This window comes from Mytilus trossulus, chromosome 4 (assembly GCF_036588685.1).
Source record: "Mytilus trossulus isolate FHL-02 chromosome 4, PNRI_Mtr1.1.1.hap1, whole genome shotgun sequence".
In the NCBI taxonomy this organism is placed as follows: domain Eukaryota; kingdom Metazoa; phylum Mollusca; class Bivalvia; order Mytilida; family Mytilidae; genus Mytilus; species Mytilus trossulus.
This window is the reverse complement of record NC_086376.1, coordinates 35,324,207-35,348,889: the sequence shown is the minus strand read 5'-3', so window position 1 is coordinate 35,348,889 and position 24,683 is coordinate 35,324,207. Positions and strand designations below refer to the sequence as shown.

Sequence of the window (24,683 nt, the reverse complement as noted above, 5' to 3'; positions counted from 1 at the left end):
AATTGTTGCTTTTATATGACAGGGATTGCATTTATACAAAATGAAAGCACATAACAGAATAAAATCATTAGTTTTTCACTTCATAAAAGATAATCATTCGAATGAATAAATAAATCTTATTGAAGAGCACTTGCTCAAAGTTTATAAAATTGCGGCACAAAATTGAATGCAACAATATGAGCAAAAAATAAATGCTGCAGCGCGTTCCAAAATCCTATGAGCATGTCCTCATCTTTGAGCGGTACCTGTTACACCCCTTGGTATCAATGTATTATCATATAAACATGAAGAATGATATTAATATCATAATTAATTCTATGATTAACTTGTAGCTAAGACATTCTTTTTTCTTTCATTTCCTGTTTATCACCTTTGTTAATTGATATACTTCTGTCTGGATACTGCAGATAATCGGAAAATATTTTATGACATACATTAAATGTTTATCACCTTTCCCCCGGAGGTGATATCAATAATATTGGACTACAACTAGAAATTGTGAACCAATAAAGTTTAATCAGAATTTGGTGCAAAGACATTCACTATTCTACAGTGAAACCAATCGACAAGACATTAGTGAGTGAATTTCGTATTCCCGTGAGAGTTTATCAAACATTCTTATATTTCTTTTAAGTGACCGAAGACGTTAGCAAATTGATTTGTTTTATTTAATCTACACCAATTCTTTATGGATGTGATATTATAACATATGGAAAATACTTTATGAGATCTTGAAAGATCAATTTCATGACAAATTATTTCTTTCGTTATCAGAGAAACGAAGCGTTATCAAGTTTGAAATGTAACATTTCATGAATATTTGCATTTGCTTTGTAATATAAAATTATGTAAATTGATCACTTATTTAGGAATTATCAGCTAAACATCAATACAATTCATATTAATTGGTATTTATGCTTCATGAAAATGTATTTTAAAATGTTTCCGTTACGCTTTTTGTGACGTCATTTCCAAGGTTTCTGACGTAGAAATAAAGCTTCACATTTCTTTATCATAAATTTCATGAACTTTGATATATCTAAATTAATTGAGATTACGTCATTTTTTGCCCAGATAGATTTTTTATAAACGACTCTTGCGTGGTTGTTGCGTAAAAGCGATAGTCATACGTGTAATAAAATAATGAATTAGGTGTCGCCCTTGCACTACATACTATGATCTATATATCCCCTATAAGTTAAAACTGTAGAGCAAAATCGAAACAAGATTCTGCAGTTGTTATTGTGCTATGTACTGTGATACTACACAACAAAGTAACTGCAACATGTGTCGGTATAGTTCACGTTGATTAAATGAAAATTACTACTTTTTTCGAACAGTTTATTTAAAAACAAAAAAACAAAAAACAAAAAAAGAAAACAAATAAATGCAGTCTTGGTATTCATAAAATAAAACTGATTTCATATTCTTGATATCGATCTCGATGCAAGACCAAAACCGGGTCTGGACCTGCATTGCTGTGTATTATATTATAGATAAAAAAAACTATCGGAAACAGGAAGAAGCTGCACCTCAGAACTAACAATTGCTTACATGCTACCATTTTTATCGAGCTGAAGGCTAAACATATAAAATTATTCTTCATAAAAGCCAAGATATCTTGGACGAAAACTGTCTACCCAACTTCTTTCGGACGAACTGAATGACGTAGTGTCAGACGGAGTCGATCGGTTATTAGACCTGCGTCGGCGATACTGGTGACAATATGTTTTGATTGTGGTATACGGTAAGGACAGCAGTACGGTAATGTGTCTACTGCTTCATCATCAAAATAACAAGAAGCATCCAGTCAGTTCCTGGTATGTGTTTATGGATGTGTTTGCTTGTATGGTGGAAAAGAGCGGAGATTTTGAAATCGACCGAATGATTGTTTGAAACTTCTATTCCTTCTTTTATCTTTCGATTAAAATGCACTTATCTCCGTTTGTATAGAATCATCTCTTGAATAAATGTTGCTTTTAAATTTTTATAGTTGTGTAGTTGTTTTTCTTTTGACCTCATTCCATCTTACATCTTGATAGTAGTGAATTGTGTCATTAATGTCAGAAGCTATACTCCTGTTTATGTTATGTCGTAACTTCAATCCCGTTCCCTTTAAACGAATGTGAACTAACAAATAAGACTATTTACCGGTTTTGTAAGAATCTGCTTATCCTTTCGCAGCACCTGAGATCACACACAGTTTTTGTATAGGTTCGTGTTGCTTAGTCTTTAGTTTTCTATGTTGTTTCTTGTGTACCATTATGTGTCTATTTTTCTGATTTTTTTGCCATGACGTTGTCAGTTTATGTTTGAATGTCACTCTTGTACTTTTTGCCCCTCATTTCCACCCATTCTAAAGTGGTAATACGTTGTTTTCCCACCACAGAAAACATTTACATAAAATTAAGACAAGACAAATTGACAAGTCAGTCCTAGGAGAACAGAATACTGTTAAATGAAATCTTTATCAATTAAATGCCCCTTTTAATAGTTCGCTTGTTGGGAACCACAAGTTATAATTTTCAATTTACATGGATGCGAATGATTCAAGACTTTTACCAAACGTGTACGTAATTAGGATCTTTTATTCGATATAACGAAGCCAATTTGTACCCTTGTATAAAATTGAATCGAATTTGGCAAGCAAGTTAATCAAAGTCATTTTACTAATCAAGTTACACGTCATGGAGGACTATTGTAATTTCACAGTCAATTGCTACACTGAATGGCAAATTATCTACTACAACATTGGTTTGAACAGCCAAAAACTTTGATCGACGGATCTTCAATAATTACAAAATATGTCTTTAACAAAACCACCAGTTAACTCCAACAAGTAGGCTTAACTTTTCTTGGTGTAATTTGTCATAAAAATTTCATACTATTACAGAAGATATCAGTCGAACGCAACTAACGTCAGAAAACACATCAATCATACAAATGATATTTCAGAAAATCATATCAAAAAGATAAAATTGCAATATTTTCTTTTTAAATTACAAAACCAATTCAAGTTTTGTAATGGAATATTCTTAGAATGAGACACGTGTATAACTTTGTTTGTCTTACACAGTTGAAATGAAGACAAATAGAGAAAAGTTAACGACTTGACTAGATGACGTATCAATATTGGTTAGGTTATATGGATTGGACAAAGATTAACCATAATTAACAACGTTAGATCACATCATACGGTAGATTAGAAAAGGATATATGCTGGTAAATATGAACATATGACATTATTGGGCATCAATTATTAAAACTAGTGCCATTAATGCTAAATTCTCCATCTGAGACTGAATGACCGCAAAACATTTGTACAGGCCTGTCTCTATATATATATATATGTAGTCGGTAAATTGTTCAGGTTTTTTGTTTACATATACGCATAGAAGTACTTTTGCCATTGATGTTACACTGAGTAAAGTTTTAATAGGTTCATGAATAAATAAATACCTTAATAAGTTTTTAATTTATTTTGACTATATTTTAGAAAAGTAGCAGGTTATTTTGTCCTTAAACTGTTTAAACCAGTGATATTTTTACAAAGACACCATTTCGTATGTCAAACTGTGATTCAAATATTTTTTTGGCATGCCACACCTAGAAATTTTTAGGCCATCATTATAACAATATTACAGTAAATTTGTATTTACAAAGTGGGCTTATTTCGAAAAGGGATGTGAAATTCAGTCTGCTTTAAAAGAAAAAGTGCCAGACAGTTTGCATGACAATAGGCTACCAGTACACATTGCGTCTAGATGAGTTGTTGCAAGGCTTGCACAACATCGCGATCAGATCGGATTGTATGTCTAATTACGATTGCGCAAACAAATTATACGGATTATTTTTGTATTTTGTAAATAAGGTTTATTGTGTGGTCATTGTACACAAGTCAAAATACAAATTATAGTTTATAATATTTTTCTTGTCGTATTATGATTGGCACAAAATTATTATGTTATTATGAGTACCAAACAGAGAATTTTCCTATGGTGTGACTTGCAATCATAATCTCTGCAAAGAAAACCGCGCATTAAACCAGAAACCAAAGAAAATAGAAATGCTGTTAACATACTAATATTCAATGAGTCCACATTCTTATCCAAATATTATTTTATGCCAATATACATTCATTCCTCGAATCATTTCAAACGACTTTCAACTTGGTGAACTCATTTGTTAAATGTTTTATCAGTGGTAGTCAGTTGTTCAATCAAAGTTCAATACAAATGATCGTTAACAAGCAAGGTAACTTGAACCAAAGCCGATTTTCTATACAGTTAATCTTGATAATCTCAACTTTAGAATTGCATTATTTTATCGGATTTTTTTCAGCATTAAAATAATTGTTTTTCTCCCCCTTTTTTTAGGGTATAGATCGTTGTATTATTGACGTCTGGAACATCGAATATCACGACGATAATTGTACTTTTAGACCAGTGTGTGAAGTCAGGTTACATTAAGATAAGGAACACTTTTATCAGTTGATCTTGTTTGAATGCTATTGACATATTAATCTAGCGGCATATTGCTTTATTTATTTAATAATTACTTTTTGTGTATTTCTAGTCACGTAGAGATAATTCAAATTTGTTTAAAACATAATGAATTCTCACATCAATACAATATTAATGGATAAATTTTAACATTCTAGAAATAGAAATCAGTCTGTGAAAATAAATAAAATGATCATTTCATTTTAAAGGTTAACGCTTATATTAAAAAAATATATATATACGTTGTTTTCTTTCATTATGTGTTTATAAGAATGTCAAAATCTTTAGATGCTTAACGTATTGTTTTAATCTATAAAATAAATGGACAGTTACGGTCTATTCTTTGTAGATACTCGTATACAATGCATATGCTATGATGATCCCAAATGTAAATATGAGATTTTTTTTAAAACATAAGACGAAATGTTTGTGAATGATAAAGAAAGGATGATAGGGATGTGTCAACTGGACATCAATAAAAAGTAAGAAAAAAATAAAATATAACATTCAACCTCCAAAGATATACATGTGTCTGTCTATATAAAATATACCTTCAACCTCCAAAGATATACATGTGTCTGTCTATATAGTGTTAAGCTCTAAATTCAACAGAGTTAGACAAGTTGTATATTAATTTAACAGAGAATATCTAAGATCTGCCATTAGTTCGAATTTATTTTAATGGCAAACCGTTTAGATACCAGAAACGGAGGCCACTGACAAGGTTCCTAACATGAAGCAGGCTTTTTGTGATAGCATCCCTTGATTTATATGGAGCATAAACTATTATATAATTAACAGTTTTAATTGTATTTTTTTCCGTTTTGTAGTGAAACTCAGAACATTTTTATTGTTTAAGATCGTTATCACAACTTTTATTCCTTTTTTCCTTCAAATGATTCGAATTTTTCATTTTATTATGAATGCCAGGCTTTTATATCTGATGGTAAGAGATATTTCATAGTTTGATATATCAAATCAGCTTTCAAATTTCAATTACTTTAGAACTGCTAAGCCATGTGAAGCCTTGGAGACTCCTCGTAATCATATCTTGTATTTATGATGATTAATGGCACCCAAAGGGTCAACAAATAGGTCGTCTTAAATACTACAGGACGTCACACTTTGTAATCTGTTTTTTGAAACTACCAGACCAAGCTAACAAAAAGTCAGATGGAACGCTAAATCGAAAATATTGTTTAAAAATATCTAAATTTACTGATGTTTTCGTCAGATTAAATATATGGAAGCTTAAAATCAAAGCTTAATGTCTATATTGGAGTGATATTTCCACTTTGACGTTGACCATATTACAGAAATTTCAGAAACCGTTACTTTTTTCTGAGATTAAGCTATCAAATACTCTACAATCTTGGCCAGAGTGAAACTGTGAATAAAGATTCTCATGAAAAACAAAGGATATGGGGTATACATACACGAAACAAAATTAGTACATGCACAACAAAAAACACACAAAAAACGCTATTGTTGTTGTTCTCCATCTCAAACTCACAATGAGACCTTCAACACGGAGCAAAATATTAATGGGGGATGTTATCATTAGAAACAGATGTGTTATGAAGGCGGATATAAGTCAAGAACGGCAGATGTTACGCTACCCAAATTTGTACATGACATGTGTTTTGAGGTAATAAGCATTGTGTATAAGATTCATGACATTTGTTTGATGCAATTTGTGAAACTTTCTAAAGAGAACCTTCGGAAACGAAAAATTGAGCAATGTTGCCATTTGTAAAGGGGCATAACTCTAGAACGTAAAAGTGCCACCACCAAAATTCAAACTTAATCTGTGTTTTGTGGTAATAAGCATTGTTTATGAGTTACATAATATTGTGAGAGACAAGACAATTGCAGAACGGAAACCAATATTTTGGGACGTATGGCCGCACTGGCGAACTTGGGTAAATCTTAATGTTCCCTCCGCTACGGCGTGGCCATAAAGACCCCCTTTTTATAGATAATTCGAATCAAACATTTTCAATTAAGACATGCATTATTTTCCCATTCAATGATAAGTAAACGTTATTAAGATTTTAAAACGATTTTCTTAATCAGTTTTCCAATTTGAAATCCAGGGTCCGATCCATTTATTTTTAAAAAGAGGGGTTCCAACCCCCGGACCCCTCTGGATCCACCACTGCAATCTATTATTTTTATATCACTCTTATGGATTCCGAATAGTTTAAAGAAAGGCTAAATATATTAAAAAAGGGATAATATGTACGTAAAGATTTGTTCTGATCGAAAGAGTATGCTATAATCGACCCGAACTCAGTGTAATATAAACACTATGATAGTTATGTTACAACCTTATAACAGAATCAAATAGCTTTCCATCTTTCGTTGCTTTATCATTGATACTTGAACAAAACTTTCTTTTCCATCAACACACATTTAGTGTTCCGATTATTGAGATACATAAAAACTTATCTTATAAAGGTGGAATAACATTTAGTCACTCGGTTGATTGATAATGTACGAACAATTTCTATGTAAACACGGGGGAAAGATTGTTATTATCTAAATTGACATTTAGAAAAATAATATTTAACTGCAATGATGATAATGAAGATTCTACAAATATTTTACGTGAAGTTGATACTATAATTTGAATCTGCAGCATGGTGAAGATGATCTATTTATAACAGATGTTTTTTTAATTTGTTTCATTGTTTCAAAACTATAATAGGGGTGTTCGGGTATGGTTATGTTTTTTTCTAGAATAATATTCTGATTCCCAATTTGATGGAGGTAAAATTCTGGTCAAGCAGATAACAAAAAAATTATTCTGAATGACAATTCCCTCCATACCTTATCGTGTTAAGTTTGAAAAAAAAATAATCTGATTGATCGCGATAAAAAAACTAAATTTTTCTTACTATAAACCCATAGCCCCCTTTGAAGTAAATGGTTGCTCCCTTAGGTCACATTCGTCAAAAATCTAAATAGTAAAAGAAGACGTGATCTTTCTAAAATACTTCTAAATCTTAAATTCCCCATAGTGGCTCCCACACCAAATATCCGATTTTTTTAAAAAGTAAAGCATTGCTTTATTTTCAAATGTAACGAATGTGAAAATCTAACTACTAAATGTGTTCAGATTTTTTCAACTGTTGAAATTCAAAATAACTTTTCATTGAATTGATTATTAAACAAATTAACAACTATAGGTGACTGTACGTCATTTTACAATGAGCAAAGCCCATACCGCATAGTCAGCTATAAAAGTTTTTTTCATTGATTGAATTATTTTCATATTTACTTCATTATTATCTTGCAACGCTTAAGAGAGTTGTTAAATATGAGCTTGAATTTTCAATAAAGGAACACACACTTTATTGCATGTTGATCTCGATTTAACTCATCTGTTTTATGTCAAAGAATTTGATGTCACTCAAGCGGTTTAATTATGTCAAATGAAAAACAACACTATCGTGCTACTTGCAACATCAGCTTAAATTCTATGTCTCTTGTGAAGACTAACAAGAGACAAAATGCCAGGATTTACGTACAAGTTGTTAAAACCTCTTCATTAGTAAGACAATCCGATATCTTTTTTACTAGCATGTTTTGCTGTGATAAAAACTGAAGTTAAATTAGACCTTGCGGTATATATTAAACAATTCTTAACATTTTATATATTTATACAACCAAAGGTGGAATAAAAAATCCTAAATGGCAGAAGGATACCAAACTTCATGGCATAAGAAATATAGACCAATAAAAATAAAAGTGCACAAAACACTGTTCAAAAGAGTAATACAACTGGACCAAAATCGAAAGTAGATTTAATAATTCCGGAAGGCTAAATAGTTTCTGCTCTATCATTGGCACCATTCGATTCGCTCAAATCAAGTACAAAATTGGTGTTTTGTCGTATTCTGTGATAATTCATTATCGAGCAAGGATAGACATATTCTTGACACAGGTATTCTGTAATATAAGTCATAACTTTCAGGGCGATACATTGACAGCTGGTGGCTCATGTGTAACTGGTGCATTATGGTTAACTGTGCAAATGTACATAGTTTAAATATATATCTTATTACATGCTATAAACTCCTTTTACATGAAAATATCCTATCTAATACTTACTATTGACGTCAAAAGATCTGACCCTATATTATAATGGGCAAGTTTAAGTCTAAAACCCACTGACGAATTTTACCATAAACATACTTTTGAACGTATAATTATAGCAATGCCACATCATAAATTAATTTGACGTATTACAAAATTGAAAACAACTCTTTGAGTCTGAAGCGCTTTTCTGGATTTAGCCTCATCAGGAACACTCAAAGCCAAACATTTGAAATCGGAGGATGTATAAGTACCGAAACTGTTGAAGAGCTATATGACAAAAATACATAAAATTGAAAGTCAAAGTCATCTAAAGCCAACTTTGCCTGAGGGAGTTGAAACCTTAGTTTCTTAAAAATTTCAAAATTTATAAACGGACAATTTAATTTTTTTTTTGTTAAATCATGTCAGTACCAAAGTTCCGAAATACCGACTACTGAGCTGATTATACCATCGGGGACTGATGGTTCACCAGCAGAGGTGTCGAACCAGTGATGTAAAAAAATGAAAACAACACGTTTAATAATTTCGATGCGTCCGAAGTGCTTTTCTGGATTTACCTTCATCGGGAAAGCTCAAAGCCAAACATTTGAAATTCGAGGATGTATAAGTACCGAAACCGCTGAAGAGCTATATGACAAAAATACATAAAATTGAAAGTCAAAGTCATCTAAAGCCAACTTTGCCTGAGGGAGTTGAAACCTTAGTTTCTTAAAAATTTCAAAATTGATAAACGGACAATTTAATTTTTTTGTTTGTTAAATCACGTCAGTACCAAAGTTCCGAAATATCGACTACTGAGCTGATTATACCATCGGGGACTGATGTTCCACCAGCAGAGGTGTCGACCCAGTGATGTAAAAAAATGAAACTTTGTTGTATTTATTTTGTTATTCTTGCTGAAACTTTGTTGTATTTATTTTGTTATTCTTGCTGAAACTTTGTTGTATTTATTTTGTAATTCTTGCTAAAACTTTGTTGTATTTATTTTGTTATTCTTGCTAAAACTTTGTTGTATTTATTTTGATATGAAAGTTGATGCTTTGTTGTATCTTTTTTTTTTTTTTTAATATATTTGTATTGATGCTTTGTTGTTTTTATTTATTTTATTATTCAGGTTGACACTTAGATGTGACCATTTTATTATTCAGGTATTTTTATTGTCCATGTTGATAATTTGTTGTGCATATTTTGTTATTCAGGTTGATAATTTGTTGTAAATATTTTTATGTTGATACTAGTTTTTTAGCTCACCTGGCCCAAAGGGCCAAGTGAGCTTTTCTCATCACTTGGCGTCCGTCGTCCGTCGTCCGTCGTCGTCGTCCGTTCGTCGTTAGCTTTTACAAAAATCTTCTCCTCTGAAACTACTGGGCCAAATTGAACCAAACTTGGCCACAATCATTATTGGGGTATCTAGTTTAAAAAATGTGTGGCGTCACCCGGTCAACCAACCAAGATGGCCGCCACAGCTTAAAATAGAATATAGGGATAAAATGCAGTTTTTGGCTTATAACTCCAAAACCAAAGCATTTAGAGGAAATCTGACATGGGGTGAAATTGTTTCACAGGTGAAGATCTATCTGCCTTGGAATTTTCAGATGAATCGGTCAACCAGTTGTTGGGTTGCTGCCCCTGAATTGGTAATTTTGAAAAAAAATTTCTGTTTTTGGTTATTATCTTGAATATTATTAAAGATAGAGATAAACTGTAAACAGCAATAATGTTCTGCAAAGTTAAATTTACTAATAAGTCAACATGACCGAAATGGTCAGTTGACCCCTTTAGGAGTTATTGCCCTTTAAAATCAATGTTTAACCATTTTTCATAAATCTAAGTAATCTTTTACAAAAATCTTCTTCTCTGAAACTACTGGGCCAAATTAATCCAAACTTGGCCACAATCATCTTTGGGGTATCTTGTATAAAAATGTGAGGCGTGACTCGGTCAACCAACCAGGATAACCGCCACGGCTAAAAATAGAAAACAGGGGTAAAATGCAGTTTTTGGCTTATAACTCAAAAACCAAAGCATTTAGTGGAAATCTGACATGGGGTAAAAATGTTTATCAGGTCAAGATCTATCTGCCTGAAATTGTCAGATGAATCAGTCAACCAGCTGTTCGGTTGCTGCCCCTGAATTGGTAATTTTGAAAAAAAAATGCTGTTTTTGGTTATATTATTTTGAATATTATTATAGATAGAGATAAACTGTAAACAGCAATAATGTTCTGCAAAGTTAGATTTACTAATAAGTCAACCTGACTGAAATGTTCAATTGACCCCTTTAGGAGTTATTGCCTTTATAGCCAATTTTTAACCATTTTTCATAAATCTAAGTAATCTTTTTCAAAAATCTTCTCCTCTGAAACTTCTGGGCCAAATTAATCCAAACTTGGCCACAATCATCTTTGGGGTATCTTGTATAAAAACCAAAGCATTTAGTGGAAATCTGACACGGGGTAAAAATGTTTATCAGGTCAAGATCTATCTGCCAAGAAATTGTCAGATGAATCAGTCAACCCGTTGTTGGGTTGCTGCCCCTGGATTGGTAATTTTGAGGAAATTTTGCTGTTTTTGGTTATTATCTTGAATATTATTATAATTAGAGATAAACTGTAAACATTGAAACTGAAACTACTGGGCCAAATTAATCCAAAGTTGGCCACAATCATCCTTTGGGTACAGGGGCGGATCCAGAACCTTGATGTCTGGGGGGGCACCATGAAACCAAAATTTTAGATTTTTTAGAGATGTATATACGGTATATGCGAGTGTGAGTGTTTTGATTTTTGGTTGTTGTTTTTTTTTTCTAAAGGGGGGGGGGGTCAGATCACTGGTCGTTTCTATATCTCTTTATTTTTAGATCTTTGTTTTTACTATTTCACTTTATACTTTCTTTTCCTGCCAATTGATCTTTATTACATTTGTCCTCAACATGCATCAAATATTTGCCACTGGACGTTAAACAACATACAATCAATCAATATTTTCTTCATGACCTCTATATTTATTTGGTCTTGCTCTCTAGACTTACTTTTTTGTACATTATTCTAATATCTGTAAAACACCTTCATATCCTTACAAATGGTGACCTTTTTTTTAGCCTCATACATGTACATGGCAATTGAAACAAGAAAAATAAACAAATATAACTGTATGCTCAGGCATTCAAAGAAATGATTACGTCCCAGATTCAGTTACAAAATAGATCTTAGGAAAATAATTTAGCATTTTATTAATGATTTTTTTTTATAAGAAAATGTCAATTCATCATGTTTTTCCTAGACCGGTGAAAAAAGGGGGGGGGGGGGACAAATCGTCGATTTCCCTTGAACATAAGAGGGAAGGAAATAGGACATTCCATTTAAAAAACAAACGTGTATGGTATCAAAAAACAAATGATTTGATTTGTTGCTGAAGAAATTCACAAAAAGACAGTTTTGAAGAGAGAAAAAACATAAATTCTAAATAAAATGGTATTGTGAGTACTTTATTTTGGAATGGAGAGAAACTAAGTACCTAAATATAGATGTATACCAACATAATCGACATTAAACATATAATTTGTACCTATTCTTTAAAAACACAGATCAGAAGTTTCACCTGGTAATCGATCTTAATCTGTATTGTATTATAAACCAATAAAAATTCGTACTATTCCAATCAACATGTAAATGTATTTTCCATAATTTAAGCTTGCAAAGAGACATTAAAAACACACAAAGGTGTCAATATTTACACACCCATCGATAAGTTGTCATAAATCACGCATGTGGACGCTGGCATTAATTAACGGCCAGTTTAAGAAGTCAAATCAAGCTGTGATTCATTTCCGCTCTAGATAAGAAGATTCAGTAGCAATAAAATTATGTTAGAACTTATTTTTTTGGTGACCTGAACTGGGGGGCACGTGCCCCCTGTGCCCCGCCGGTAAATCCGCCACTGGGGTATCTAGTTTGAAAAATGTGTCCGATGACCTGGCCATCCAACCAAGATGGCCGCCACGGCTAAAAATAGAACAGGGATAAAATGTAGATTTTGGCTTATAACTCTGAAACCAAAGCATTTAGAGCAAATCTGAAAAGAAGTTAAATTGTTAATCAAGTCAATATCTATCTGCCCTGAAATTTTCAGATGAATTGGACAACTGGTTGTTGGGTTGCTGTCCTCAAATTGGTAGTTTTTAAAGAAATATTGCTGTTTTCGGTTATTATCTTGAATACTATTATAGAAAGCGATAAACTGTAAACAGCAATAATGTTAAGCAAAGTAAGATCTACTAATAAGTCAACATGACCTAAATGGTCAATTGACTCCTTAAGGAGCTGTTGGAATGTTGCTACTTAGAAATGGAAAGTTCACAATTGGAAAGGTGAAATCATCTCTGTAACTTTTCTTATTATTAATGTTGAAACTTTCAAGTATATATTTTGTTATCTTTGTTGATGCTAGTTTGTTGGTTCTATTTCTAGTCATGGTAATGCTAGTTTGTATCTATTTTGTTATTCATATTGATGCTTCGTTGTTTTTATTTATTATTCAGGTTTATAATATATTGTAAATAGTTTGTTATTCATGTTGAAATTTTGAAGTATCTTTTTTTGTTATTTATATTGATGCTCGTTTGTTGTTTCTAATTTTACTTGTTTATGCGTTGTTGTATTTATTTTGTTATTCATGTTGATATTTTGTTGAATCTATATTATTATTCGTGTTGATATTTTGTTGAATATATATTGTTATTCGTGTTGATTTTGTTGAATCTATATTATTATTCGTGTTGATATTTGGTTGAAACTATATTGTTATTCATGTTGATATTTTGTTGTATCTATATTGTTATTCATGTTGATATTATGTTGTATCTGTATTGTTATTCATGTTGATATTTGGTTGAATCTATATTGTTATTCATGTTGATATTTTGTTGTATCTATATTGTTATTCATGTTGATATTTGGTTGAATCTATATTGTTATTCATGTTGATATTTGGTTGAATCTATATTGTTATTCATGTTGATATTTTGTTGTATCTATATTGTTATTCATGTTGATATTTTGTTGAATCTATATTGTTATTCATGTTGATATTTTGTTGTATCTATATTGTTATTCATGTTGATATTTTGTTGTATCTGTATTGTTATTCATGTTGATATTTTGTTAAATCTGTATTGTTATTCATGTTGATATTTGGTCGAATCTATATTGTTATTCATGTTGATATTTTGTTGTATCTATATTGTTATTCATGATGATATTTGGTTGAATCTATATTGTTATTCATGTTGATATTTTGTTGAATCTGTATTGTTATTCATGTTGATATTTGGTTGAATCTATATTGTTATTAATGTTGATATTTTGGTGTATCTATATTGTTATTCATGTTGATATTTTGTTGAATCTGTATTGTTATTCATGTTGATATTTTGTTGTATCTATATTGTTATTCATGTTGATATTTGGTTGAATCTATATTGTTATTCATGTTGATATTTTGTTGAATCTGTATTGTTATTCATGTTGAAATTTTGTTGAATCTGTATTGTTATTCGTGTTGATATTTTGTTGAATCTATATTGTTAATCGTGTTGATAATTTGATGTGAATATTTTGTTATTCATGTTTATACTTTTTTGTATCTATTTTGTTATAAAATATAAATGTTGATACTTTTTTTTTTTTCTGAAAGTAATTATTCGTGTTGATACTTTGTCAAGTATATTTGATATTGAGACAGTTTATGTTTTCTATTTTTTTCAAACGTTAATGAGTAGTTATGTTGTCTTGTAAAAGATTCCTGTTAATTATATGTTTGGAGGCCCATATCAGAATTTATGCTAATGCTGCTCAGACATATTTCGAAATCCATTGTTTGTGGTTCGTGGTGATGCTTTTATTAGTGTACTTTGAACATGTTGAAATTATGTTGGAAACACCTGTGTTCTTTTTTTGTAATTGTTGATGATATTGGATTGGTCTATTTTGTAATTCTTCCCTTCATACTGATGCGGTTTAGGTATTTTTGGGGATACTTTGTTGATGTTTGTGTGATAATTTTGTGAGTCATGTTGATTTTGTTTGTGTCCTTAAGTGATATATATTGGCATTGTTTTGATCTGTCATAATGTTTCGATACTTTTGCTTATCGTCAATTTTGTGAGTCAAGTTATATACTTTTTGGTCTAATTTGTGATGTTTTTCATTCATCTTGTTTATTATAAATGCTTTACTTTAGATGGGCGCTTGTTGGAGAGAATTATAACTCAAATATTTTTTGAGTTGCTGGGTAGCTGTCTGATTAATGTTTACAGTCTGTTAATTGTACTTTAGATTTAAACCACATGAGTCCATTCGTACTTTTAACTGTTTTATAGTCGTTCAAAATGAATTTGTATATTATTACAATCAAAAAGTATTTATTCGTCATTTAGTATACATAAAAAGAAACAAGTTCTATCAAATACCCAACCTATTACAGGCTAAACGTAGTTTAAAATTTTCAATCTAATGGTTAAGTACATTATAATTAACCTGACATTCAATTGTCTTTAAATATCAGGTGGAATTAACTTAATTAACTTTTTAGACCAATAGTTTGTTCTATTTCCGTTAAAAAAATACAAACTAAAAATATCTCGTGTAGTACACGCCACCGAATTCCTTTTACGGTTTCAACGACGCCGAGAAGTTTTATAATGTAAATAATAATGAAATACTTTTGTTGTATAATTTTACCTTTCAGGGGCCGGTTTCACGAAGCTATCCTAAGACATGTCATAAGATATATCTTAGGACATGTCTTATGATCCTCTTATGACTATCCTAGGACATATCTCAGACCTCGTCCCGAAGCTGTCTTATGATGATCTTAGCTAAGACATACTAAACCTGTCGCAAGTTCTTTAAATTTTCAAATATAAATATGATTTACGTAAAAAAAGCATGTAAATGAAGTATGTCTCACCATAAATTATTCTCAACGTTTTGATTAATATAATGACATAATTTGCAAAATAAATATAAAAAAATAAAAGTAATTTATATAAATAAAAGTAATTTATATATAACATTTAACAATACATCAATATAAATATGAAATTTTTAATGCAAAATTAAGAAAAAAAGAATATAAAATGATGACATTATTTTGGTACAAGTGAGTTAAATTCAATTTCGACTTTATTGGTTATAAAAAGGTTAAGGGATAAAATCGTGCAATCTCGATATCAATCGAATTTTCATTGTTGACAAATCATGATAATCCGTCAATCTAGAAATATAACGTTATAAGCAGGAACAGGAGAATAGATAATTAGATGATAATGAGATCTTTTTTTCAAAATTAATATAAAAAATGAGTTTAATTTATATAAATAAACGTATAACTATCCTAAGACCATCATAAGACACCTCTCGCGTTGTCCTAACTTTATGACCAACTTTAAGAGATGTCCTAATTTAGGACCACTTTGTGAAACCCACTTAGGACTAAGATGTGTCGTAAGACCATCCTAAGACATGTCTTAGTCCTAAGACAGCTTCGTGAAACTGGGCCCAGGTTTAATATTTATTATGTACATAAACATACTCTTTTAAGTGATTATCGTCTCTCATAAATCTGTACAGATTGGCTTATGTATACAAAATGTATCTTTCATAAATGTATTGTGATATTTTATACATAAGGTGAGACGTAAATAAAAATATTGAATTGAATTGAATTGAATTATATCTTAAAAGGAAATACTAGTAAGACTCTTTAATACCGAATCCTTAATTGAGAGCGTTGAACTATTTACGATTTATATTATAAAAGGTAATACTAGTATCTGAGAATTTTTTAATACCGAAACATTTTGAGCGTTGAACTGAGTAATAGTAAATTAAAAAGAGAAAACTCACCTGACTCCAGGTATAGTAAGATAGTTAACACCGTTATACTCAGGTAGTAGATCATTCCGCTAACAAAGTATTCCTTTTTAACATCCAAATATTCCAATCAGCTGATTAAGAGTCAATAACACGATCATAACACAGACAAAATCCCCAAAGTTATACTTAGAAAAACTTTACGATAATCAAATAACTTTCCTTTGACAAATATTGCTTCATTAGTAATGACTGAAATCTCCTTTAAGGACTATACTACACTATATAAATTACATTCTCTTGTGGAGTATACGATATATCTGATATGTAATGGACAGGTTAACACCGGGTTTATATGTTTATCTAGGGTTTTTACTAGTATTGATCAGCGATGATCAACAGTGCTACAAGACAAAGTCACAAACTCAGTGAAGCAATTGAAAATTGATGGTGAAAATCTGTATTTGGGGGTGTTGCTTCAGTACGCCAATCACCAAGCAGAAAACAAGACTGATATATACCATACTTGTGAGTTGAGATTGTCAGGATTCATGTAATAAAATCATCAAAGCTCCTTATCATACTGGTTTTTATTAGTCCTTTTCTGTTTGGAATATTGTAAAAGAAATCAAGATTAAATTGACTTAATGATGTAATCTAACGATGTAAAACTAGCTTAATAAGTGTCACACGCCGCTTTCAAATTTTCATTTATTTCTTTTTAATAGTGACAGTTTGGAGAGTAAATCAACATGATCAATACGATTGGCAATCTGTCTAGTGTCCAACATATTAAACATAACTTTTGGTTACACTTACGATAATACTTTCCAGTAAATGTCCATCGATGAAATATACATAACATATGTAGATCTATTACAGGTCTTTGTCTGGTACCTACATAGCGTGTTTACCTTAAGTTTTTGAAGTGTCTTATTTACAATATGATCGACAGTGGAAGGTGAACAGGAAATTTTGATACGAAAACTGTTTTGATGTTGACAATTGTTAAATATTTTATTTTGATTGAAATTACAATTATTTAGAAATTATCAAAACAAGTGTGCCTTTATTGTTGTTGGACATTCACCACATGTATTGACACTCTGCGTATCAAATTCAAAATAATACCAGTCTAACATCTCCTTACTTCTATATTTTAAGCTTCGTTGGATGTGCTAAAATATAGTTGTCAGAGATAAAACCCGACCAAGACTTTATTCGGTTATATACGAGCATAATCAAATTTTCACCTATCTTCGTCAAACTTTATCAATTGATTTGATAGAAGAGTCTGAATGTCTGTCAAAGTTTCAGCAAAAGTGCAATAAAACTTTGATAAATTAAAAAAAACAAAAAAAAAAGAATGTCTGTCTGTATACAGTGCAAGATATCTAGTTAATTTTTGAATTTTTTGTTCATATTGCACTACTTGTAATTATATTCGATGCAATTCGGGGTAGGCATTTTCTTCAACTGTTGTCTGCTCAGACGCGGATCCAGAGGGGGGAGGGGGGCCGGGGGTTGGAACCCCCCCTTTTTTTTTTACGATCAATGCATTTGAATGGGGACATGTAACTGGACCCCCCCTTTTGTCCTGGGTTAGGAACCCCCCTTTATAATATGGCTGGATCAGCCCCTGCTGCTCACAGGAACTTTGCAAGATAGAAATGTTTCTAAAGTATTTGGGTAACCCTTGATCTTTTCCATTAAGTGTGGTCAAATATATAATTGAAATTTTTCACAAAATATTTCTTCATGAGGACGCAGCAGCTTACTATAATTTGTTTTTAAACATATATATGAAGAAATTACATTATAACACTATTACATACACGTACAGATTACATAAGCAAATTGACTCATAAAAATCGGCTGAACATTCTTTACCGTATACTTTTGTTAAAGAGAAATCAAGCTTCTCAACAATCAAAAAAAGATTGTCTCAAACTGCTATACATCCAATGATATTATTCCTGCAAATTGTGTGGTTCAAATTTCTTGAAATTATTACATTTTTGTCAACTGCAACAGGTCAGAGTAAATATTTTGTCAAAGTTTTCATGAAAATTAACCGAGGCAAATCTATCTAAGTCATAGTGTGGGGTAAACCCTTTTACGAAATGTAACAAGCTCAGACATTAACTTTAACACACTGATGTTTCCCTGCCATCGTATAAACTATAAATTCTCATTTCAGGTGAGGCAACACTGATAAAAGTAATAATGACTTCTCCTATTTTGTGCGTTTATGTAAATCTTGATGCATTTGTCTTCAAGTGAAATGTAAAATTGGAAAATATATCGATTACAGCAGAAAGCTTTAATAATAACATTTGATATCAAACTTAATAATATCGGTTGTTTTTAGTTATGGATTCTATTATGTTCTATTATCAGAACAGCATGCTATTGTTCATAGCCGTATTGATTCCATGTACTAGCTGTTTTACCGGAAAACATTACTAGAAAAAGAAACACTTTATTTGCTAATCTTAATAAATAAAAAGGGTATCGCAAGTCATTTATTTACCCAAGTGTTATAACATGACAACATTTGAACAGTCAATTAATTTATAATAAAAGCCATTTAAAGCGCCAATTCCCGATTTGCAGAAAAAAGGTGAAATGTAACACGTTTTGAAAGCTCAGATCCATTACTAATTGTACATTTCACATTAAGATGGGAGGAACAAATATCAATTAACAAATAACGTGAAAATTTACATATTTAATGGAAAATAAACAAATAAAATGCTTTAAAGTACAAGAGGTTTACAATTGTAGAAAAGAGAGCATGCAAATGTTTTATTTAGGAATTGATTCAACAAATAAAGATTGAATGTAGAGACAGAATAATTGTTTATATGAAAAGATAACTTTAGCATGTATTACTCCGGAAACATCAACATTAAGCGATATATCAACTATTCAATAGTTAATCGCTTTTGTGAGAGTGTAATTCCAAACTGGGTTGGTCATAATGAAGGACACGAAGTCCAATAGCCACTCAAAAATTGTGTTGTGTTGGACAGAAAAAAACATTACCAAGCAACAAGCCACCTTCTGATCCCCAATGAGTTGTAACAAGAGTTTCTCTATATATCAGGGAGGATGTGATACTCCCTTACATTAAGCATTAATTTCAACTTTACTATGCCAACAGTGCGTTACTAAGTAGTTACACACCTTGCAAAGCCAAAGTAGACCCAATCTTGTATAGCAATGGTAACATCAGATGAAAAAGAAAACGCTAACATTGTTTCTGCAGTCCGGTCAACCTGCCATGTGTATTGGTCTACCACCGATGAAACTCTGTTTTCTTCCATCTATTTTGTTGTTTAGTAGGTTTGTTGTCTACATATAGCTTCCACATTGATGGTATCTCTCATTTCATTGTTTTCATTATGCTTAGCGTGTTGCAATGACATATTCGGCTTCATTCAAAACGAACTTCAATCGTTGAATTTGAACGCATAAGGAGATTGATTTATTTTCGATTTGCGAAAATAAAACTTTATAAAGTAATTTATTTAAATATTTAAAACATTATAAAGTTAAGATTTATAATACATTTTACATTCTTTAGAGATCGTATATTCCTCCAGAAACAATCAATTTTGACGACCAAACTGGGAGGTTTTACTACCACAATAACAGATGTGCTTTCCGAGTTATGAGGATTTACTACTGCAGTTGCAATAACTTATGATATAACATTGTAGTAATTATAAAAACTCTCTTGAACTTAGTGACTGTCATATGCATGTTTTGTACTAATACTTGTTGTATTAGAGAATCCAAACGTAAAGCTTTGTTTTCGAGAATGGCTATTTTCTAATGTTTTTACCTCTTGTTTCACATGTCAATGTGACTGAGTGTTTTTTAAAATAAAGCATATTGTATTGTATTGTACCAACGTGTAGCAAGCGTTTAAATCCGTAAACACCCAGTTCTTCAGTATTACCTAATGTATGTGTTGTTTGGGAATATACAATTTTCACCTTTAAACACTTAAGACTTAGCGAATGAATAAAGGACTTAAAAGCAACACAATGCAAATAAAAAAAACCTGACAAGAGTGAGGAAGTAAAATCCTTATTTGTCCTACTCAATACTTTCCGTACTTCTAAAAAAAATTCTTCATTCCTGAGTTGTTTCACACTTTTAAAAAATTGAAGCGAAATATTTCTTATGTTACTTCTGGTTTTCTAGCATATTTTTCTGTTGCATAGACAGTTGTGCATATGTGTTAGTGCGTAACTTCATGTCTATACTAGCGCTTCTGTCATGATGTGCGCGCGAGTCAGTGTATATGTTACGCTCGTTTTTGTACACATTCTACGAACATTACTAAAAGGGACTTGCTCTATACACGCACACTACTCCAGCAGAATTGTGAGAATCCTAGGAAAGTCTGAGTGAAGGAGATTTAATTACCACATTGGCATTTTTTTCAGTGTTTTTTTTCTGTAATTATATATCCGTTAAAACAGTGTCACTTACTCTGTTAATTGACCTATATCGTCATATAATTTCAGACTCTATAGTCAAATATAGAAGGTTCATGAAAAAAACCTGTATAAAAACATCTATGTTAAAAATCAATGCAAAATTAGTAAAAGTGCAGAATCAATTAGTTGAATTTCAAATAAAGAATAGAAAGCAATTTAAAATGTTATTGTCAGTATACAGTATCATTAATATGTGTACAATGTAGGTATCGAGTGACAACTTGGGAACAATTCAGAGCTCTAGTATCAAATAATTATAATTATTCATATTTTTTCTGAAGCAACACTTCTGAAATTCTTCGTAGTAATTTCATTCAAGCGATTAGGACATTCCAATTTAGCACTAATAAAATAGTTCATAAGGTCATCAGATATAATCAATACGATACGTCTTTATTAGAAACAATTTCTTTCGAGTTAAATTTGAAGATAACGATCTTAGAACTCGTGATAAAATTATCATCAAAATTATTACATTTTGACCAGAGATTGTGTTAGAACAGAAGTAGTGACCGCAGGTCATCAGACTCATAATAATATAGCTGCTTAGTAATTAACTTGGGTCAATTATAATTATCCTTTTCTCAATGACAATAACCGATTGTAATCCCGTTATGTATAATTTCCTTCGTCACATCAAACGAGAATAACCAATACAGTTGTCCATTTCTTTGATTGTAATTGATATTTGACAGTAGTATAAAAGCATGTCAGACTGGTCATTTTATTGATGAATCACAGACAAGCGATCCAAACATTTAAGTTAAACATTTACAGGTCGCAGGTTCAGGACAGACATAAAGACAATCTCGGAGAAAGATAAAGGAAGGAATCTTAAAACTGAATTTAATTCGCCCTTTACACTGACGATGATTTTAATAGATTAGGCCCTAAATCTTTTTTAGAATATATTTTAAATACGTTTTTCAGTTTGGTGTTATATTATTTCCTCTAAACTCTTTAAATGTCTATTTCAGTTTAAAAGCGAAATGCGAGCTTGATATGTTGAATTGTTACCAACATTGTCGACGAAATATTAAACTTATTTTTGACGGTAAAGTAATTTTTAATATGCGGTCCGTACGAGTTATTTGATAGATCAGTTAACATATGAACAGTTGAAAAAATTTCATGCAAGCTGAAGCATTGTTTATTGCAGATGACTATTCATTAATGTTCTTTTTTGAATCAATCAGATCTTTGGTTCTAAAGAGCTCTTACCGTTCGACTTATATATAAAAAAGAAGATGTGGTTTGATTGCCAATGAGACAACTGTCCACAAGAGACCAAAATAACACAGAAATTAACAACTATAGGTCACCGTTCGGCCTTCAACAATGAGCAAAGTCCATATCGTATAGTCAGCTATAAAAGGCTATAAAAGTTCAAAATTTGACTGGAACACAACAAAGTCGATCGCTGCCGTACAATATATTCTGAATATTTGATGTTGATGTACAATTAACATATGAATATGTACTTCATTAAAAGAAAAAAAAGTAAAATAATTTGTAAGGAATAATTCGTTATATATTTTATTTCACAAATAGCACTGTTTATCTACATGAAGTAAGCACTTGCATAATGTTCGCAGAAAATATTTTTAAACAATCGTCTCTTTTCTTTTCATTGAACTTGCTTCTTTCAACAGCATGCGCTTAATTTCCTTTGCAGCCTGGTGATTAGAATATCTGTCGGTCTCGTTCTGAAGTATTGGTATGTTGGTCGTTATCGCAGAACAGCGTTTCAAATACCCCCAGCATGCATCACTTAACTCTGGAACATCAAAATCTTCAGCAGCACATGTAATTCCAACAACTGTAGTCACGTCCATAACGACACTTCCGGTGTGTACAAAGTTGATGAATTGTCTAAACACATCAATGTCGTAGTTATGTATTAATATGTTTTGATTGTTGTTTTTCTTTGTTTTTCTGTGCATCTGAGGACTATTCTGTAACATCATATCTTGAAGTACTTTACTTCTTGACCCAATGACTGCCTTTAAACCATAGACAAGGAAGCGTTGTGGTCCAATTTCAAATGTGACATCACAAAGTTGTGGCATAGACAAGATGTACTTGATATTGTTGACTACTGTTTCGGTACTGTTCACGTGCAAGGTTTCACCAGGATCTTCAAGGTCATCTAAATCATCACCTTCATCGTCACTTTCACTTGAAATGTCATTCTCTGAAGAAGAACCGCTGTTGCTGTTATCTGATTCTCCTCCCGATGCTGACAAACTGGGTTCCGAGTCGGATACAAACACTGGAGAGTCATAGCCAGAAGATGACTCTTCTTCAAGGTCATCCAAGTTCAACAAAGGTACTCTGTCTGCTAAGAAGTTCATATTTATAACGTATTATTTTTCAATTGCTTTTATGATATCTTAACCATAACTGAATTCCTTATATATTGCGCAGTATTTATGACAAGTGAGTATTCAAGCTCCAACTCATTTGATCAGCTTGGAGTAATAATTGACAGTAACTGTAACTGATTTGAGATATTGACAATAGTTTAATTCTATTCATCATTAATTATAACTAGTTAACAACGGGTAAATAAAGAAATTATCACACTTTTATATTTTAATTCAGTTGTTTGAAAAAATCAATTGTTATTTATGATATAATTCCTTTGTATTGAATTACAAAATAAAACTCATGCTTCAATTAGGTCTTTAAAACGATTGTTAAACTTAGACCATTACACTCACTGTTGGTTTCTCTGTTTCGTTGATTAAAAAATGATTGGTGTTAAATTAAAAATTAATCTTCATGGGTTCAAAACTTATTATGGAACTTTGTACAAGATGCAGTTCTTCTTGATTTAACAAAAACAAAAAAAAAACCTTAAGAAGACCTTTCAACCTTTTCATATGACAAGCATGGGACTCATCATATAAATAATGCAATTTTGGAGAGGAAATGATTAAACATTTCCAAGATATTTTGACATTCTATAATGGCATGTGTGTGGACATCTCTGAAGATTTACTATGTATATCATTAATGCATCTTGTCATGGTAGACGAGAAAATATTTACCATGTATATCATTACAACATGTTGTCATGGTAGACGAGAAAAGGATGTATTTAGGAGTGGAAGGAGAAGGATAATTTTAAAAACACTTTCAAAAAGCAGGGGTGGGGTTGGAAAAAACCTAGCGACTTATTCTAGTATATTTGATTTTTATTGTTTTGTCACGCAGAATATATTCCATTCATTAAAAGAAAGAACTTAGTCTACGCCAAGCCATTAATCTACAAATTTGGGTTTGGAGACTTAAATATATCAGAAAATTTAAATATATATTATATTGTTACCTCCTATTGTGAAATGTATTAGGATATCTTTAAAAAAAGATTTAAATACGTAATCGGCTATATTAAAGTCTTGATTTAAGGTTGATAGGGGTTTGCGGTCTTCATTTCTTGAATTCGATATTTAAGTCATAAGTTAATATTCTCCCCTATTTTTTCTATTCTTTAATTTTACTGCTTATTCTTTGCTTTTACTTTCTATTTTTTGTTCTGTAAATCTCTTTAAGATCTCATAAATAAAGAACTCAGATTTAAGTAACTAACTAGCAATTCGAAAGTCTACCTATCAATCAATTAAAAACTGCATAGTTTTGTCAACTTTAGAAATATTATGGAGCTTCCGACAAAAAAAGCTCAAC

At 31.3% G+C, this 24,683-nt stretch overlaps 2 protein-coding genes across 2 annotated transcripts in view; both read right to left on the bottom strand.

The window, feature by feature from the left end:
- LOC134715194 (protein CEPU-1-like) overlaps positions 1-16,940 on the bottom strand; it is a 41,637-nt gene extending 24,697 nt beyond the window's left edge. Inside the window, exon 1 of the mRNA XM_063577216.1 lies at positions 16,513-16,940. Within this exon, the coding sequence (XP_063433286.1) occupies positions 16,513-16,567 (55 nt within the window). The 5' untranslated portion in view covers positions 16,568-16,940. The remainder of the gene's footprint in view (positions 1-16,512) is intronic.
- A 5,657-nt stretch (positions 16,941-22,597) lies between these two features.
- Positions 22,598-23,347, bottom strand: LOC134716575 (serine-enriched protein-like). Its single transcript, XM_063579587.1, has one exon. It carries the CDS (start codon positions 23,345-23,347, stop codon positions 22,598-22,600), a length of 750 nt encoding a protein of 249 aa, XP_063435657.1.
- Positions 23,348-24,683: the final 1,336 nt, after the last annotated feature.

Excerpts from the sequence above, each read along its gene's own strand:
- LOC134716575 (XM_063579587.1), bottom strand. The coding sequence starts at position 23,347 with ATGAACTTCTTAGCAGACAGAGTACCTTTGTTGAACTTGGATGACCTT.